The sequence below is a fragment of the Cetorhinus maximus genome, chromosome 27 (genome assembly GCF_964194155.1).
Source record: "Cetorhinus maximus chromosome 27, sCetMax3.hap1.1, whole genome shotgun sequence".
Taxonomy (NCBI): Eukaryota; Metazoa; Chordata; class Chondrichthyes; order Lamniformes; family Cetorhinidae; genus Cetorhinus; species Cetorhinus maximus.
Genome location: NC_135905.1, coordinates 28,111,247 through 28,131,584, shown reverse-complemented (window position 1 = coordinate 28,131,584; position 20,338 = coordinate 28,111,247). Strand labels below are relative to the sequence as shown.

General features: G+C 42.1%; 1 protein-coding gene across 3 annotated transcripts in view; it reads left to right on the top strand.

The window, feature by feature from the left end:
* Positions 1-20,338, top strand: part of LOC144668655 (heterogeneous nuclear ribonucleoprotein D-like) — a 30,394-nt gene continuing 10,056 nt past the window's right edge. For all 3 annotated transcript variants that reach the window (XR_013573528.1, XR_013573527.1, XM_078530939.1), the window contains exons 1-2: positions 1-329; positions 11,492-11,660. Coding sequence is in view for 1 of the 3 variants with exons in the window: in XM_078530939.1 (XP_078387065.1) it covers positions 16-329; positions 11,492-11,660 (483 nt within the window). In the remaining 2 variants the exon portion in view is untranslated. The remainder of the gene's footprint in view (positions 330-11,491; positions 11,661-20,338) is intronic.

Here is a 20,338-nt window from a genome sequence, read left to right as displayed (position 1 = left end):
CCAGGGCTTCTCAAGATGGCGGACGCGGCTCAATTCGCGGAAAACGGCAACGCCGGGGCGGCCGCCGACGGTTTCGACGGCGCCTTCTACAGCTTCGGCGGGCAGGGAGGGAGCGAGTCCTCGTTCGGCGGCGGCGGCGGTGGTGGAGGAGGCGGAGGACCCGAGTCGAAATCCTCCGCGGCGGCGGGGGCGGGCGAGGCCGGCGGCCAGGCCTCGGGGCGGGTGGGAGACGGGAGCCGGGATCAGCAGCAGTCGGCGGCGGCGGTGACCCCGGCCAAGGAGGTGGAAGGCTCGAAGATTAACGCCAGCAAGAACGAGGAGGACGAGGGGTGAGTGGCGGGGCGGGATGGGATGGGATTTGGGGGGGGGGCTTCAGTTGAGCTCCGAGGCCTGGCCTGGAGCTGACCCCGGGTTGACCCCTTGTTTGGAGCCCCTGATCCTGTGGCCACTCCTTCCATCAGTGTCAACCTCAGGATTTAAAATCAGTAATTCAAACCCTCACATCCAGAAGCTTAATGATCAAATGCACTGAGTTTTGTTTTTATTGGCTCCCTTCCCGCTGCAGCACAGCACATGCTGTATAAGGCGACTGAAGATGTGCAAACTTGCATTTATATAGCGCCTTTAGGGCCCACGAATTACTCTTTTTTTTAAAAAAAAAATTGTAGTAACTGTGGTATCCAATTTGCACCCAGCAAGCTCCCACAAACCACAGGCCTCGTGGCTGTTTTTTTTTTAAGTGATGTTGCTTGAAGGGTAATTTTTGGCCAAGATGCCAGAGAGAGCTCCTCTGCTCTTCCTTGAATAACTCCAGGACTCCCTCGGTACTGCACTGGAGCGTCAGCCTGGATTTTCTACTCAAGTCCTGGGATGGGACTTGAACTCAGCACCTTCTGACTTGGAGGCAAAGGTGCTGCCCGCTGAGCTATGGCTGAGACTGATCCATATCAATGCTAATAGTCTTCTGCCCTTTCCTCTAAGTGTTTCTGTTGCTTTCATTTATACTGCTAGCTGTTACACAGTCATGTATCCTCGTGACAATGTGTGAGAGAAAAGTATAGATAAGCAGTGGAAATCTGCAGTAAAAATTAAAGCCATATGTTGTCAGATCTGAAAATATTTATCATTTCAAATACTGGTAGGTACACTGTGCACCTGCAGCAGCTTTCTATTTTTGTTTAATGAGAGTTTTTTTTAATAGAATCTATGCTGGTTCTTAAAAGAGCTATCCAATTAGTCCTGTTCCCTGTGCTTGCCCCCCATAGTTCTGCAAGCTTTCCATTTCAAGTATTTATCTAGTCCCCTTTTGAAAATTAGTATTGAATTTGCTTCTGTCACCCTTTTTGGCAGTGCGTTTCCGATCATAACATAAGAACTGGGAGCAGGAATAGGCAATTCAGCCCCTCGAGCCTGCCCTGCCATTCGTTACAATCATGGCTGATCTCATTTCAGCCTCAACTCCAATTTCCCGCCCTCTCCCCATAACCTTATTATTAATTAAAAATCTGTCTGCCTCCTCCAATTTATTCAGCGTCCCGGCATCCACTGCACCCTGAGATAGTGAATTCCACAGATTCGTGACCCTTTGAGAAAAGTAATTCCTCCTCATCTCTGATTTAAATCTACCACCCCTTAGCCTAAAACTATGGCCTCTTGTTCTAGAATGCCCAACAAGGGGAAACATCCGCTCCACGTCTACTTTGTCTATCCCCTTTAGCATCTTATATACATCAATTAGATCTCCTCTCATCCTTTTAAGCTTGCTGCTTAAAACTTCTCATCTCCCCTCTGGTTCTTTTGCCAGTTATCTTAAATCTGTATCCTCTGGTTACTGACCCATCTGCCTGTGAAAATCATTGTTCCTCATCAAAAAACCTCTAAAGAATTTCCCCTTGACCCCCCCCCCCCCCTCTGCTCTGAGGAAAATCCCAGCTTCTCTAATTTCCCCACAGTTGAAGTTTACTAAATCATCTCTGCTATATGGCGATGGTGTTTTTAATGCGTTCTTTTTCGGGTTGCAATGTAGGGCTGATCTGATGCTCTGTCACTGTGCTGAAGTGCAGAATGAGCTGGTCTGAGGGGCGAGCAATGTGATTAATCGGCAGCTGTGCCCTGAGCAAAACTGCATAAAGCTTCTTAAGAGCTCTGTTAAATAATGAGACGTTGAAATAGTTTCTACTTTAAAGAAAAATCAGATTTTGTAAGTTTTATCTACCTAGGAACCATGTTGGATGATAGCTACATTAAAAACCAATGTGATCACTGCAAGTTTGAGTGGTTACCATTTGTTGGAATCGTTAGCATTTTGGTGAGACCTATTTTTCAAACTTTTGCATACGTTACTTGTGCTACTGCAGTGCGCTGTATTTGTTTGGGTTTATTGATTTAATGCAAATAGCATCGTTTTGAAAAACTTAAAATGTTCACTTCATTGCAGCAAGTGTTGAAGTTGACAGTCTCAGCTGTTTCAGTTTGCTGAAGTTCTGTTGTTCTGACGTTTTGTAGAGTTGGTGCAGCAAAATGCTGACTAATCTACTCTTCAGATGTTGGGTGTAGGCGTGTGATGTCTAGGACACAGTAACTTTCAGAAGCCAGATTGCAAAGTTTATTGTGTAGGGTCGTTGGTCAGAGCGAAGCCTTCAGTTGAGTTTGGATACTGTCCTGAATTGCTCAGGTGGCTTGACTGCATTATTTATGCCATGATCTTATTGATTAGATTGGATCCTTATTCCCAAATGGGCTATGATGTATATATGTGATGTATGTAATCCCTTTTCAAGAAGAACACTATGCTGTGAAAGTTTACAAAAAGTGCTGATGCTGCAAGGCCAATTTTGATATCGCTGCAAGTTAGAATGGGAAAAAATTTCCATGTTTAGAATTTTTGAGTTATTGAGACTAATTAACCCTTGAACAGCTGGCTTCAAGGAATTTTCAGCCTCCTGGGTTGTTTATTTTTATTTGCTCAGCTCATAGTCTTTGAAAGTGCTAATTCCAGTCGTTATGCTGTTCAGACAACAAATAAGACCATAAGACATAGGAGCAGAAGTTAGGCTAATCGGCTGATCGAGTCTGCTCCGCCATTCAATCATGGCTGATAAGTTTCTCAACCCCATTCTCCCGCCTTCTCCCTGTAACTTTTGATCCCCTTACTAATCAAGAACCTATCTATCTCGGTTTTAAATACATTCAATGACCTGGCCTCCACAGCCTTCTGTGGCAATGAATTCCATAGATTCACCACTCTCTGGCTAAAGAAGTTTCTCCTCATCTCTGATCTAAAAGGTCTTCCCTTTACTCTGAGGCTGTGCCCTCGGGTCCTAATCTCTCCTACTAATGGAAACATCTTCCCCACGTCCACTCTATCCAGGCCTTTCAGTATTCTGTAAGTTTCAATCAGATCCCCCCTCATCGTTCTAAACTCCATCGAGTATAGACCCAGAGTCCTCAAACGTTCCTCATATGTTATGCCTTTCATTCCTGGGATCATTCTTGTGAACCTCCTCTGGATCCTCTGCAGGGCCAGAACATCCATCCTGAGATACGGGGCCCAAAATTGCTCACAATATTCTAAATGTGGTCTGACCAGAGCCTTATTCAGCAGCACATCCCTGCTTTTATATTCTAGTCCTCTCGAAATAAGTGCCAACATTGCATTTGCCTTCCTAACTACCGACTCAACCTGCAAGTTAACCTTAAGAGAATCCTGGACTAGGACTCCCAAGTCCCTTTGCACTCCAGATTTCTGAATTCTCTCCCCACTTAGAAAATAGTCCATGCCTCTATTCTTCCTACCAAAGTGCATGACCTTACACTTGCCCACGTTGTATTCCATCTGCCACTTCTTTGCCCATTCTCCTAACCTGTCCAAATCCTTCTGCAGTCTCCCAGCCTCCTCAATACTGCCTGTCCCTCCACCTATCTTTGTATCATCTGCAAACTTAGCCAGGATGCCCTCAGTTCCTTAAATATATTTTGTTAGTGCAACAACCCTAAGCTAAAGAACAATTTTACATAAATATGAAAATATTTTGGCTCCCTTGTGCTCACCCTGTTATTTTTTCCCTTTCACAGTTTTATTTTAACTAGTTTCATTTACAGGTACTACTTCTGTTCTAACTTTTTCTGACTTAAGTTTAGAATGTTTCACTCCTGTTTCCTGTTGGAGAGTTCTTTTATGCCAAATCAGAAGAATCTATAAGAGCATAGCCGTTCAGCTCATTAAACCTTCTTTCAGTAGTCCAGCACTACTGTTCTTATAATGGACTCTAATTCGCTTACTTAATCTAAGGGAAGATTTTGTACAAACGCTTCTTGATGCTCTGAAGGTTGAGCAAATCTGGAATGTTAATTCGGTGCAATCGTTATTCAGTCTTGTGTAGAAAACACTTCCTGACCCACCCAGCCCACAGGAAAACATTGTATTCCGTGGAGTATTTGATTGTTCCAGTATGTCTGTATGAACTACCATCCCATTCTAACCATCCAGTTTTTTTTTTCTGAAAGTGTAAATGATGCAGCATCAGCTATTTTAGCTGAGGATCTGATCCATCTAATTTATAAATGGGTTTACACTTGATTGGACATTGTTTAGTTTAGAACCTCTGTCTCCTAGTTCTACAGTCAGTGCTAATCAGAGTTGTTTCCATCTGCATTGTCCATCCTCTCAGCATTTAAACAAAACCCAGCTTGGAACTGCCTTCTCTTTGAAATTGTTTTGGTTATACTAATCTCTCTATTTGGGAAATGGGGCACAGTGCAGTGCTAAATGCTCCAATGTACTGTTATTAAAGGATACCTGTTTTTTGTCCTTTTGAAAAAGGGTTGTTCTTGGTGCTGCTGCCTCACTAATGAAAAAACCCTAAATCAGAGCACCTAACCTGTTAGTTACAGGAATTTAAGGTGTGTGCAGATTATTGGAAACATGGACTGAAGTTGGATGGGTGACCTGGAGTGTATGCATCTATGCAGCTCACAGTCAAAAGCTTAGAAACCCCTAACTCCAAGCCCCTGAGTTTTGGTAGAATCCCTGCTGTTTGATAAAAACAAAAAACTACTGCGGATGCTGGAAATCCAAAACAAAAACAGAATTACCTGGAAAAACTCAGCAGGTCTGGCAGCATCGGCGGAGAAGAAAAGAGTTGACATTTCGAGTCCTCATGACCCTTCAGCAGAATTGAGTAAAGTTAGGAGAGGGGTGAAATATAAGCTGGTTTAAGGTGGAGTGGGGTGGGGGGGGGGTTGTAGGGACAAGCAAGCAGTGATAGGAGCAGATAATCAAAAGATGTCAAAGAAAATGTCCTTTTGTCTTTGACATCTTTTGATTATCTGCTCCTTTCACTGCTTGCTTGTCCCTACAACGCCCCCCCCCCCAACTTCTCTCTTTCCCTCCCCACCCCCCCGCCCAACTTCTCTCTCCTCTCCCACCCCCCCCAACTTCCCCCCCCCCCCCCCACCACCTTAAACCAGCTTATATTTCACCCCTCTCCTAACTTTACTCAGTTCTGCTGAAGGGTCATGAGGACTCGAAACGTCAACTCTTTTCTTCTCCGCTGATGCTGCCAGACCTGCTGAGTTTTTCCAGGTAATTCTGTTTTTGTCCCTGCTGTTTGAGTCATCCATTGAATCAGTGAACACCATTTTTCTAGTGGTGTAAACAAGGTCAGCAATGGTTGTTTCACATTTCACACACAAACTGCAGCAGTTCAAGAAGGCAGCTCACCACCACCTTTTCGAGGGCAATTAGGGATGGGCAATAAATGCTGACTTAGCCAGCAACACCCACATCCCATGAATGAATAAAAAAAAATTCAATGTACTAAAAGATGCCCTGTCATTTAATCAGCTTTATTGATTGCCTACTGAATTTCTGGTCAACATGAAACAACCATGATGAATTGCTTTTTCTTTCTGCCTTCTCTAATAGGTATTCTTTTATCAGATACATGTGTTTAGTACTTCCTGTTCCAATATGGATAATTTAACCCCTAATATGGTAAAACTGATCTGCCATTTAACTCATCTGCTTAATTACTAATTAATTACTCTAAGTATTCTCTCGCTGCTTTTATTTCACACAATACATAAGCTAGTGGCATTTCAACATAATGGAAGCAAATTTTTTTGACCAGCTTTTTTGTTTTGACTAACTCTTGTCAGTGGTGGCCTTGGCATATCCAGTGAGTTTACTTATGGGTAAAGTATGGTCATCATTTAGTGAGACCCCATGGCATTGGGAACTATATTGCTGCTTCTGACAGTGATTATGCCTCAGGCATGACTTGTATTTATGCACACATTGTGGAGAGGAGCTGTGCTGGTTGCCATGTATGGAAAAGTGCGATTTTGAAGGCATTTACGATGTCCTGACGTTCCCATGTGAACGTGTGTTTTTTTATGCTAAATGAAGATGGTTTGAGGGAAAAGTACAAATCCAGTACCAAGAGCAATGATAGTTGTGTTTTAACCTGAGACTAGTTGAGGCTGCTGTTCAAACTGTTGATTTGTGCTCTTCTAATCTAAGTAGAGACCACATCTTGCTTTCACCTTTTTTCTATTCATATTACCTGCAGTGACCTATTACTTCAGTAAAAATGTTCCTATGTCAGCTATCTGCTTCAACATTGTGCTCAAGATTTGATCGCTCCTTTTGGATTCAAAATTTTGTATGAATTCACTGGTAATCTCTGCTCTTTGCCTTCAAATTCTTGTTGAAGAGACTGGAACTTTGAGCATATATGGATGGTACTAGAGAAGTATATTAACATGAATGGGTGCATAGCAGTGGCTTGGTTGTAACTCGAGATTGGCGGTCCAGAACTCTCATCCCTCCATGCCAAATTGCAAAGTTGAATTCCATCAAACTAGTAATTTGTGGGTTGGAAAATAACTGTTGCTTTAAAAAAAAAAATCCCAGGGAAGGAAACCTGGCACCCTACCTGGTCTGGTTGACATGTGACTCTGGTCCACGATACTTGTGTTCTGAAATAGCCTAGCAAACCACTGAATTGTACAAAAGCGTCAACAATAATTGCAGCCTTGCCAGTGGCACTTACAGTCTGAGAACCAATCATCATTATTGTACTGTGCGTTCCATAAGAGCAGTTTGTAGCTATTGTAAAATATAAAATGATATATGTATGCTTTAGTTAGATGCTTGCTGTGTATTGATAGCCTTGGCTGAAGATAACTTTGCCTGCCTAATTTTCATACTTGCCACTAAATCTTATGCAGATTTTGGCCATTGGTCAAAGATGTGGATGCACTACTGACAGAATGTTCAGTGCACGGCTAACTCCAAACAGCTTTCGTTGTAAACTCTGGAGTCCTGCATTAGATTTGGCTGCCCGTAGCTTGAGCACATACAAGGTCTTTACCAGGCAGTGAAGTGACTTTCCGCCAAAAACTGTAATAATTACAGGCAGAAAAGGAGGGCTCTGGTTTACACCAGCCTGTCACTGCAGATCCTGAAGATGGGAAGTCAGCCTTGCTGTGAACATAGCTATTTGAGATAGAGCCTCATATGAGGACTGAGAATATGCTGATGTCTATACCTGGTGCAGAACCCCAGAGCTTACGACAATCGACTCAATTTTTGGGGCATTGAGGGTTACATGGAACCATCACATGCTATCAATAGTATAACTGAGCTTGGTATCGTAGTTGCTGCAAGGAGTCATCATGTTTGCCTTCCATGATTGGGTTGAATGGAAGAAAGTGGATACTGCTGAGTTACTGAATTTTGAACTGGTTTAACCATCTGTATCACCTGATCTGGCTGGTCCACATCATGCGTCATCTGGCCTCATTATCTCCACTATCGAGTGTCTCATTTAACACCTATCCATGCCCCTTATGTCCTCACTTTCAACGGGTGCAATGACTCTGTCACTATGTTTAAAACCATCTGTTTAGCTGCCTCTGCTACTGCTATCCCTGTCTGCCCAGCAAAGGCAAAGCACCTCGCAGACTCCATTGCCTTATCTAATGCATACTGAGATCAGCTTGTCCATGAGACCCATCTCTTGCTGCATTGGTTCTCACCCTCACTAAAACTATAGAGCACCCAACTTTCCTTCCTGGCTCACATGCTAGCCAACATTGTAATTCACTCCCCCTCTTGAGGTACTGTGCTTTTTTTTGAAAATCACCATTATGACCTCTCTCTGTTTTCCATGACTCCATGTTTGAATCCCTTGAATTAGGTTTCTTTTCCAACAGAATCTTAAGTCACGGTTGAGATCCTCTTTGACTAACGGTGTACCATCCCTCCCTGGCTCTGCAGCCTATGACACTGTGGACCACATCCTCCTCCTCCTCCAACTCTTCTATTTTCTAGCTCAATGGGGCTGTTCTTGTTTGGGTCCATTCATACCTATCCAGTTGTAGATAAAACATTTAAAATAATAGTTTTGTTCCTACCCCTGGATTGTTACTTACCTTTGTCCTCCTCTCCTGGCATTGAATTAAACAATGGCTGTTCAACTCAGCTCACTAAGTTCAAACTGATGAATAGAAGTCTTTCCTTTCTGGATGAGAATTCTTTTTGAAACCTGTTTGGGTAGTTTTGTTTCAGTTCTTGGTAGGCATGGGCAGAGAGTACACAACTGCCTCTAATTTGGCACTAATTGACAATCTCATCCAGAGACACCGCAGGATGGTTGGCATGGGGAAACTGGAATGAATGGAATTGAAGGCAAGTACTGTTAAAACTGCTTGTAGGGAGAATGGTGAGGAGCGCAGAGTATCAATGTTGCAAACTTGAGTCAAGTATAGTATAAATACTGTAGGAATGGTGTCTTTGTTGAATGGTTTGACTGAGTTCTGTGAAGAATCCAAATCATCGTAGAAAGAGTTTAAAAGAGGTAGATTTGTTCTAGCCCAGTAACCACCATAAAAGTTGCTTGATAATTTGATCACTATATGCTCGATGCTTGTGACTGAAAGCAGCAACTTAGAATGTAGAAAAAGCCCCAAGGCAAATCACAGTTGAAAGTGGAGAGAAGGCAACAAGTTCAAAGGGATTGGGTGGGAGTGAGGTGGAGTGGGATGGAGTTTACAGATTGGGGAAAAGATGGCTGTAACTCTGTCACCAATGATGGACTGGGAGAGGGATGTGAGAACACACAGTTGACCAGTTTAGAAGAATGGATGGTGTGGACAGATCCTCTGTCACCAATGATGGACTGGGAGAGGGATGTGAGAACACACAGTTGACCAGTTTAGAAGAATGGATGGTGTGGACAGATCCTTGGGGCTGGTGTGTTTTACAAAGATGCGGAGTGCTGAGGTCATTTGAAGGTGGATTTTGAAGTTGCTATGTAGTGGAGTATAGAACCAGTGAAGATTGGCCAGCATGGAGGTGATGGATGAGCAGGCTTTTGTGTGGGATAGGGTTCTCTGCAAGTTGAAATTTATATAGAGTGAGGTTTGGCAGGGCAGCAAAGAAAGTCCCTGCTGTATGCTGTTTTCTAATCCTTGAGCCAAAAGATTATGTTGTCATTTCATGTACTAACATTCTTGCTCCACTTATATCCTAGTACTGGGCCATGCTTCAAGTTCTGACTTCCAAATCTATGCTGCAGTTCAGATGGGGCGAATTCTGAATACTTGTAGCAGTTTTATAATATGGGGCATGTAAACTATTTTAAAAGCCACCCAGAGTTTTGTAATATACATTAATTTGAAATTATTTACTACGATGTGAAAAAATTTGGACTTTGGCCTTGCATTCCATTTCCTTTTTTTCTCCACTATTCTGTCTTATTTGTTCTCCCCTCCCTTCCTAACAGCATTGTGGGTGTATCTATACCGCATGAACTACAGTGGTTCAAGAAGGCACTCACCACCACCTTTTCGAGGGTATTTCGGGATGGGTAATGAATACTGGCTGAGCCAGTGATTCACTCGTTCCATGGGCGATTAAATCCTATTAATTTAAGGCTAATTTCATTACACTACATTTCTTAAAGTTACATTAAATCATTCACTTTGTTCTGCCTCAGTTTTATTACCTGTTTTGGAGACAGGAATGTTTAATTCAAATCGAAGACTGGACTCTTGTTTTAATGGCTGATTTTCAACTCGAAGCATGGATTCTGAAAATTTACAGTGCTGGAGCGAAGTAAATAGGCTTTGAAAAGCTTCATGACTCTTTGTGTGACAGTCAGCCCTCTTGTTAATGACTGGGTGTTCTTCCCTTTAGAGGCACTAATGCTCTTCATGAGCCATGGTTTCCCCAGTATATCTCACTACATGCAGGCTTGCCAACTTGGGATTTACATTTGCAATCAAGCTTGCTATCAGCTAAATCCAATTTGAATCCCATTCTGGACAAATTTAACATTGGGCCCAGAAGATTATCACACCGTTGGCACTATCTTGCAAAGCTGGACTTGGCAAACATCCGGCTTCGTTAGTGGGCTTAGTAACTCACGCTTGACATGTTAAAACCGCAATTAAAAGATAAGGTTCTGATTAAAAAAAAAATAACTTTTAATCATTTCAATAATTTGTACTGTAGTTTTTGCCAGCCATTTTGGACAATACTTTGTGCACTGTGCTTTAATCATGGAAGGAAACTATGTATACTTGTCAGTCCAGGGAATTTTTTGGCAGCAAGGACCAGGAGGCAAATCTGTCACTGAGCAGAGATTAATAAACTAGGTTTTAACATATGCCCTTTCACTCTTTGGCTAACCAGGAAGAGCCACGCAAAGTGAAAGACCAGTTGGACATTATAACCTCAAGGGCAATTCAGGGAAGATTTCACAAAATGCTATCCACACTAGTTAGCTGGGATGTGCATATCATCACGTGCATTATCAAGAATTGACAGCAGAACATCAGGACTTTGTGGAGTTTTATGTTAGTTTGTGAACCTAGTTTCTCAGAATCTCACCTCCATATCTGTGCACTATCTTGGTTTGTTTTATTGTAATGTGGGATTGAATCAGTAAGGAATAACGTTAAGTTGCCTCCTGCAATTACTGCCTGCATTCTGCGAATGTACAAATAAACAAAATGAATAAACAAAGCTTCCAACATGCCAGCTCTTTAATTCTCTCTGTTTTCAGACCTGTTTGGAGCAGTTTTCATTTGTGTGCAGGACGTGGTCAGTACTCGTGTATCTGAAGGTACAACTCTCAATCCTTAAACTATGGGGAAAGTGCCTGATGCAAAGCCCTTGAAGGGTCAGTGCCCTTGGTTTTATTCCTTGCTGAATGAATAGCCATGTGGAGTTTGATGGAGAGAGCCCATATTTGTAGGTAAAGTAACATTGGTAACGTTAGCTTGAGACCCAGAACAGAGAAAGTACAAAGTGGACATTCATCTCATATATAGCCAAGGGTTAAGGTTGCACTGAGGTGGCAGTGGAGGAGACTACCAACATTGGCAATGCTGTCCCACAACCACACCTAAGTTACTATTTTTGTACTGGCGCTGTTTTAAAAACTGATTTGCCCTTCCTTTTTATATTATCATTGTGCAGGAAGATGTTTGTTGGTGGACTCAGCTGGGAAACAAGCAAGAAAGATTTAAGGGACTACTTTTCTAAATATGGAGAGATTGTAGACTGCGTAATCAAAATGGATCCTGTGACTGGGCGTTCGCGAGGATTTGGGTTTATCCTCTTCAAGGATCCTGAAAGTGTAGACAAGGTAGGATTCTGTATTCACTGCCAGTTCTTAACCTGACTCTATCCAGGTTAAATGAGGAATCCTAACTACTACTTGAAATGACTCATGTGACACTGCATAAGGTTCAATGGTGGGGCTTTTGGTTTCCATTTTATTTTCTCTCCCTTTTTTCAGGTCTACTGATGCCAACACCATTCTTCACCCAAGGTGGTGGACAGACAAGCTGCTCCTGGGCTTCTTCCAAAGCCACTTGAGCTTGTGTGATTGTAACATTATTCTTGTTTGTTAGATTTCCCATCTTCCTGCAGAGTTTGCACTGAAAACCATTTAAGAAGAAAGGAATAAAATTGTATTAATATGGTGCATTATATGTTAGGGCACCCAAATTACTTCACGTTTACTTTAAAGAGTAGTGATTGATTGTTTTGTAGGCAAATGCAGCTGCCATTTTGTTTGTGGCAGGGTCCAACAAACAGCAATAAGATGAATGTCTGGTAATCTGGTTTTTGTGTTGATTGAGGGAGAAATGATGACCACAGTACCTGTAGAACTTTAATTTTGGCTAATACTTGATCTTCAGTGCCTCCCTAAGCAGGCAGTTTGAGAGTGTCTCATCTGAAGAATGACACCTCTCAACACTACAGCACTTCTCAGTGCTTCAATAGACTATCATTCCAGGTTATCTGCTCGAGTCCATGAGTGCAGCGTGAATGCAAAACCACTTGACTCCTGAGATAAGGCTTCTACAATACCTGGAAGACTGATCACCTGAGAGAGACCTGAAGGGTGCTCACTTCCATGTGTTGCATTTGTCAACTATCTTGGCGGATTCCTCCGATCAGAACTAAGAGCTGCCCTCATTGGGTAGGATGAAATGTGACAATCCTCATGGTCAGCTCTGAGTTGCTTGCCTAGCAACTGAATGATTGTGGTTCTGAACAAATCTTAAGTATCTTTAAAAACTGCCATTCACTGTGTAAAACCCAGAGTTAGCTCAGATTTTCTTTAAAAAAGACAGTCCTCCATTTTTTGAGATTTTCAGTGGGTGTGTAGACGTTGGGTAATAGTTGACCATTTCCTTCTCTCTCCCTTTCCAGTCAAAGTGATCACTTTGAAGAACGAGTGTGCCCTGAGGTGGTGACACAAAAGAATATTTGTATGTTTAAGCTTGCAAATGCAATTTTTAGAATTTGTTTGGGAGCGTTAGCCCCAGGGACTATGAGGGTGAAAACAAAATAAAACTTGTTTGCCACCATATACTGCTCACTGAACTTGGAATTTGGACTGGGGGCCAGATCTCTAACAAGTTCATTGTTTTAAAGATTAAATTCCTTTCATGAATCATGAGGTTTGGATTGTAGTTTTGTGCAGTTATGGGTAGGAATTTCTATAGTATCAATCTGTGATACAATATGCTGATACTCTAATTGGCATCATCCAACACTTGGGCATTTTACACACGGTAAGTTAAATTTTACTGCAATTAGATGGCGCTTAGTGTCATTGGAATAGGAGAAGGCCATTCAGCCTGCTCTGCCATTCAACATGATCATGGCTGATCGAACATTTCAATGTCTTTTACTCACACTATCCCCATAACCCTTTACGTTATTGATAATCAGAAATCTATCAATCTCTACCTTGAACATAGAAATTAGGAGCAGGAGCAGGCCACCCTCTGAGTGAAGAAATGTTTCCCCATCTCAGTCCTAAATGGCCTGGCATTCTCGGTATCAACCTAGTGAACCTTTGCTGAACTCCCTCTATGGCAAGTATATCCTTTCTTATGTAGGGAGACCAAAACTGCACGCAATACTTCAGGTGTGGTCTCGCCAAGGCCCTGTATTACTGGAGTAAGACATCCCTACTTCCCGATTCAAATCCTCTTGCAATGAAGGCCAACATACTATTTGCCTTCCTAATTGCTTGCTGCATCTGCCTATTTACTTTCACTGACTGGTGTACAAGGACATCCAGATCCCTTTGTACATCCACATTTCCCATATATCACCATTTAAGTAATACTCTGCCTTTCTGTTTTTCATACCGAAGCGTATGACTTCACATTTATCCACGTTATACTGCATTTGCCATGTGTTTGCCCCCACACACAACTTGTTTAAATCGCCCTGAAGCCTCCTTGCATCCTCTTTACAACCCCAGTTTTCCAGTTTTATGTCATCAGCAAACTTGGAAATATTGCATTTGGTTCCCTCGTCCTTTATATATCATTTATATATCGTGAATAGCCGGGGCCCAAGAACTGATCCCTGTGGTACACCACTAGTCACCGCCTGCCATCCGAAAAAAGACCCATTTATTCCCACTCATTGTCTCCGGTCTGTCAACCAATTCTGAATCCATGCCAGTACATTACCCCCGGTACCATATGCTTTAATTTTGCCCATTAGCCTCTTATGTGGGATCTTATCAAAAGCCGCCTTGAAATCCAAATACACCACATCCACTGGTTCTCCCTTATCTATTCTACTAGTTACATCCTCAAAAAACTCCAGTAGATTAGTTAAACATGATTTCCCTTTCATAAACCCATGCTGACTTTGTCTAATCCCGTTAATGCTTTCCAAGTGTTCCGTTACCATGTCTTTTATAATAGACTCTTAGCATTTTCCCACTACTGATGTTAGTCTAACAGCCTGTAATTCTGTTTTTTCTCTCCTTTTTTAAATAGTGGGGTTACATTTGCTACCCTCCACAATCTGTAGGAACTGCTCCAGAGTCTATAGAATTTTGGAAGATGACGACCAATGCATCCAATATTTTCAGGGCCACTTCTTTTAGTACTCTGGGATGTAGATTCAGACCCTGGGGATTTTTCAGCCTTTAATCCTATTAATTTCTCTAGCACCATATTTTTTACCAATACTAATTTTCTTCAATTCCTCCCTCTCACTAGACCCTTGGTTCCTAACATTTCTGGGAAATTATTTGTACTCTTTTGTGAAGACAACCAAAGTATGTGTTCAATTCTGCCATTTCTTTGTTCCCCATTATAATTTCCCCCATTTCTGACTGTAAGGGACCTATTCAATAAACATATTCAATGACTGAACTTCCACAGCCCTCTGGGGTAAAAAATTCCAAAGATTCACAACTCTGAGTAAAGAACTTTCTCCTTATCTTGGTCCTAAGTGGCTTCCCTCTTATTTTGAAATTGTGTCCCCTGGTTCTAGACTCCCCAATCAGAGGAAACATCTTACCTGTATCTACCCTGTCTATTCCTTTAAGTATTTTGTAGGTTTCAATGAAATCAACCCTCATTCTTCGAAATTCTAGAGAATGCAGGCCTCCGTTTCCCCAATCTCTCTTCATAAGACAGTCCTGTCATTCCTGGAATAAGTCTGGTGAACCTTTGTTGCACTCCCTCTATGGCAGTAATATCGTTTCTGAGGTAAGGGGACCAAAACTGCACACAGTACTCCAGGTGCAGTCTAACCAAGCTCCTATACGATGAAGTAAGACTTCACTACTCCTGTATTCAAACCCTCTTGCGATAAAGGCTAACATTCCATTAGCCTCTCTAATTGCCTGCCACACCTGCATGTTGGCTTTCAGTGACTTATGGACAAGGGCACCCAGGTCCCTTTGTACATGAAGACTTTCTAATCTCTTACCTTCTAAGAAATACTCTGCACATCTGTTCCTTCTACCAAAGTGAATAACCTCACATTTTTCCATCATCTGCCATGATGTTGCCCACTCACTAAGTCTGTCCAAATCCTCCTGTAGCAGCTTTACATCTTCCTCACAACACACATTCCCGTCTAGCTTTGTATCATCCGCGAACTTGGAAATATTACATTTGGTCCCCACATCTAAATCATTGATGTATATTGTGAACAGCTGGGGCCCAAGTACTGGTCCTTGCGGTACCCCACTAGTCATAGCCTGCCAACGTGAGAATGACCGGTTTATTCCTACTCTGATTTCTGCCTGTTAGCCAATCCTTAATCCATGCCTGTATATTGCCTCCTATCCCATGTGCTTTTATTTTGCTAATCAACCTCCTATGGGGGACTTTATCAAAAGCCTTCTGAAAATCTACATCCATCAGCTCTTCTTTATCAATTTTGTTAGTTACATCCTCAAAAAACCCCAAATTCATCAAACGTGATTTCCCATTTGCAAACCCATGCTGACTATGCCCAATCAGATCATGATTATCAAAGTATCCATTTATCACATCCTTATAATAGATTCTGGCAATTTCCTTACTACTGATGTAAGGCTATTTCCCTGTTTGCTCTCTCCTTCCCTCAAATAGTGGAGTTACATTTGCTACCTTCCAATCTTCAGGAACCATCCCAGAATCTATAGAATTTTGGAAAATGATCACCAATGCATCCGCTATCTCTATAGCAACCTCTTTCAACACTCTGGGATGCAGAATATCAGGCCCTGGGGACCTAACTTTCAGGCCCATTAATTTCTCCAATACAACCTTCTTCCTTATGATTTCTCCAGTACTTAAGACTAAAAGAACACAAACAACTAGTTATATTCCTATCTGACAGTTACAGTATGTAATAAAATAGAAACAAAATCACATGATTTTTGCATTCAGCCTCAAACTTGCTTTGCTGTTCAATTAGATCAAGGCTGATCTGTACCACAACTTAATTTGCTGTATCTGTTTTAGTTCTGTGTCCCTGGATATACTTGCCTAACAAAAACCTGTATGACTTATTGGGGAAAATTGGGTTCAGACTTCTGCTTCCCTTTATGTGGGGAAAAAAATCCTTCCTGATTTTATTCCCAACTAACTCAGCTGTAGCTTTAAGATTATGCCTACTTCTGCACTTTCCCCCAGTTTCCCCCTGAATCTACCACATCAAATCCCCTTAAACATTTTGAACATCTTTAATTAGAGTACCTCTCAACCATCCCAAATTTAAAAAAAAATACAAAGCAAATTTATGCAACCTGTCCTCATAATGTAACCCATCCAGGCCTGATATTCTAGATAATCTGCCCTTCACCCTCTCCAAGGCCAGTATTTCTCTCCTGCAGTGTTTATCAGCCAGTGGGTTATTTTTAAAATGCAGTTACTGTTAATGTTGCCAAGCCAATTTGTACAATGAGATGGTGGCCAGTTGATCTGTTGTCAGTGGTGGATAAGTGAGAAATGTTAAAATGGTAGAGTGGATTTTCACTTTCGGCTGAATGATGTGGGTTTAGCTTTAAAAGTAAGCACCTTCAACAATGCCACATTCCCTCAGTGCTGTAACTCTTTCGAGTTATCAACAGTCACAGAATGTAACTCTTTCAAGTACATTCACAGTTCTTGGTTTCCAGGAGTGGAACATGAACCCACAACCCTCTGATTCAAAGGCGAGGGTGCTATGAACTGAGCCACAGCTGACACCTCCCTCCCTCAGTGCTGTATTGGCCTATATTGTTTTCAGGTCTGAACTGGGAATTAATTACTCATGACCTTTTGACTTGAGAGTTGTTGAACGCTACCAGTACACCAAGCTGCCACTGTAAGATAATGTGCTGGAACTCTTGATTTTCTGCAATTGGGTGTGGATTTATGCTCACAGCTTGTAATTTGTGTTGCTGTACAAGGAGGACCTAAATCAGCTTGGTGCCACTGTAGAAAGAATACTGAAGGGGTGAATATGGGTGCTAGAATTATATGTGCGTGGGAGAAAAGGCCCTGTTGTCAGGACAGCTTAACCAGAATAAGGTGTGGGAGAACAAAGAAAGAAAGTTTAAAAATATTTATAATTTAAAAATGGCAGGAAGCTGGAAATACGAGCCAAGAGCTATAAATTTCAAGAATGGCTTACTCCTGTGCCCAAGTTTCAAAGCAGTGAAGAAGTGTATAAGAACTACCACAACACAGTAGTGGTAGTTGTAATCCCAGTGGGAATTAATGGCAGCAAATTCATGCATATTGTCTCCTTTTACACTGTTGTTTGGTCAGGAAGGCATAGCTTTTGACCCTCTGCATTATGGGACTTTTCCTTATCCCTATCTTCAGTGTTTTGACTCTTTGAATAAGTGACCTGGTTTTGTATGTTTGTTGGGCTTCGGTGCTCAGTCATTCTTACAACACTGCTTCTGATGGTGGAAATTTCATGCTGCTTATGTAACTGCCAGAAGCCTTCTGGCAACTTGTCACAAAGTGGGAGGGCCCTGGACAGCACTGATGGCTCAGTTTCAGCAAAAGCTGATTCTGATCTTGTGTTTAATTTTCATCAGAGATCACTATTGAACTATTGGAATTGGAACCAGCTATTTTTCTCTCCATCACCAACACAGCCCTCCACAAAAACAAGCGATATTGTGTTTTTTCATTGTTCATAGAGGGGGAACAAAAACAGAATTAACCTATGTTGACCTCTAGAATATTCAGCTATGTGTGCCCCTTGTGTTAATGGAATCTATACATAAGGCAATTCTTAAGCTAAATGAAGCATTGCTTGTGATGAGTTAGTTTCTTCTGAAATTCACTCTTGAAATTAATATGTGGCAGCCCTGTGGCCATTATGACTATTAAACTTGGAGCAGGTAGTGGAATTTGATACAAAAGCTTATTTAATCAATGGCAAAACTGGGGATGGCGGGGGACATGTGTACTCCTGATCACACTTCTTTGCTTGGGGATGTCATGTAAAACCTGAGGGGCAAAATGAATTGAATGTGATGGAAGGAAATTGTATACTGATGCATTAGACTGTGAAACCAAATAAACACTTTGTATTGTTACCTATTTCAACTGAGATTTTAATAAAGCATATTGTTTAGCAAACAGTTGCAAGCATCATCCAGATTATCAACACGTGCAACATGTCAGCACCCATTAATTGTGGGGCATCGGAGCCCCAAATATAAGTTTATCTGGCCATTTATCATCTCATATTCCATTACGTTATAGCATAGCCTCCGAAGGCAGTCGGCCTATATAAGCAGGAGCTCCCATGCCTCTGGAGTGCGGAACACCATGCTGGTCTTTTCTTTCAGCCATGTGGGCTGTAAAACCATGTGCAGAGGGCAGCACAGGATATAATAACCCCCTGTGTTACATGGGGAGGCTGGTGATCAAAAGTATAAATAATTTTAAGCAGTGCTTATCTATAGTTGATCCTTTCTGGATCCCACCTCTTCTTCTCTCTCTCTCTCTCCCCCCCCCCCCTCCCCCCAAAAGTATAAACAGCGTGAATTCAGAACACTTATATTGCAGAAGAAGCTCTACGATATAATCAGGCCTTTAATAATGTAATAATTACCATTTTGGCCTTTCCCAACACTTACCTTGTGATTGCAGCAAAATTGTTTTCATAAGCTGTTGCCAGTTCCTGTGCGCTGAAATGTAGCCTTCATACATAGTGTCTGAAACAACCTGTCCCCCTTTTTTTCTTATATTAATTGGTGCCTTTCGCAACCACCAAGCACCCTATAGTGCTTTTGAAGTGTAGCCACCACTGTAATGGTGGAGAGATGGCAACCACTTTGTGAACAGCAAGGTCCCACAAACAGCAATGGGACAGTCAGACAATCTGCTTTAGTGGCGCTGGGTGAAGGATAAATATTGTGTGGCAACTTTTATGCTCATCTAAGAGGGCAGGTGGTGCCTTGGTTTAACACCTGAACGATGGCACCTCTGGCAGTGCAGAGCTCCCTGAGTACTGCATTGCAGCGTTAGGCTAGATTTGTTTTATTGTACTGGCCATTGATCATATTGGGATGCCTACCTACTTTTCCTTTAAATGTTAGTTTAATATAATGTTTTGTATTTCCTAACAGATTTTATTTGTTCTCAGAACATATGTGATGCCGACAAGGTAGCATTTATTGTCTATCCTCAGTTGTGCTAGGTGGATGGGGTTGTATGCTGTTGCTTTGTACTACTGGAGTCCCTATGATGATGGTGCTCCCACAATATTGTCAAACAAAGAATTCCAAAGGATTTTGAAACGTGATTGATAGGATGGCAATATATGTTTGTCAGGTTGTTTTGTGACTTTGATGTGATGGTGTTCTCCTTGGTTGGGTGATTCAGAAATGCAATCAAAGTAATGTTGGAGAGTGCTTTAGTGCAATCTGCAGCCACAGTGCACCAGTAATGGAGCCCAGTAGCAGGAAAGGCAATCGAGCAAACTGCCCTGTCCTGGATTGTGTTGAATCTCTTGAGTGCTGCTGCATTTGCTCCCATTTGGATGACAGGTGAATACTTCGCACTGCTGACTTATAGATGATGGAGAGGCTTTGAGGTCAGGAGGTGAGTCATTCATTGTAGAGGCGCCAGCCTCTGATCAGCTCTTGTAGTCGAAGTACTGATGTGGCTGGTCTAGCTAGTCATTTCGTTGGTGACTCCAAGATGCTGATGGTACCTTTGAAGATTGGGTTGGAAATAGTCATTGTCTAGCGCATTTTAAAAAATATTCTTTCACAGGACATGGGTGTCGTTGACTAGGCCAGCATTTTTGTTGTTCATCCTTAATTGCCCTTGAGAAAGTGGTGGTGAGCTGCCTTCATGAACTGCTGCAGTCCATGTGGTACACCCACAGTGCTGTTGAGGGAGTTCCAGGATTTTGACCCCGTGATAGTGAAGGAACAGTGATATAGTTACAAGTCAGGATGGTGTGTGTGGCTTGGAGGGGAACTTGAAGGTGACGGTGTTCCCATCCATCTGCTACCCTTGTCCTTCTAGGTGGTAGAGCTTGCAGGTT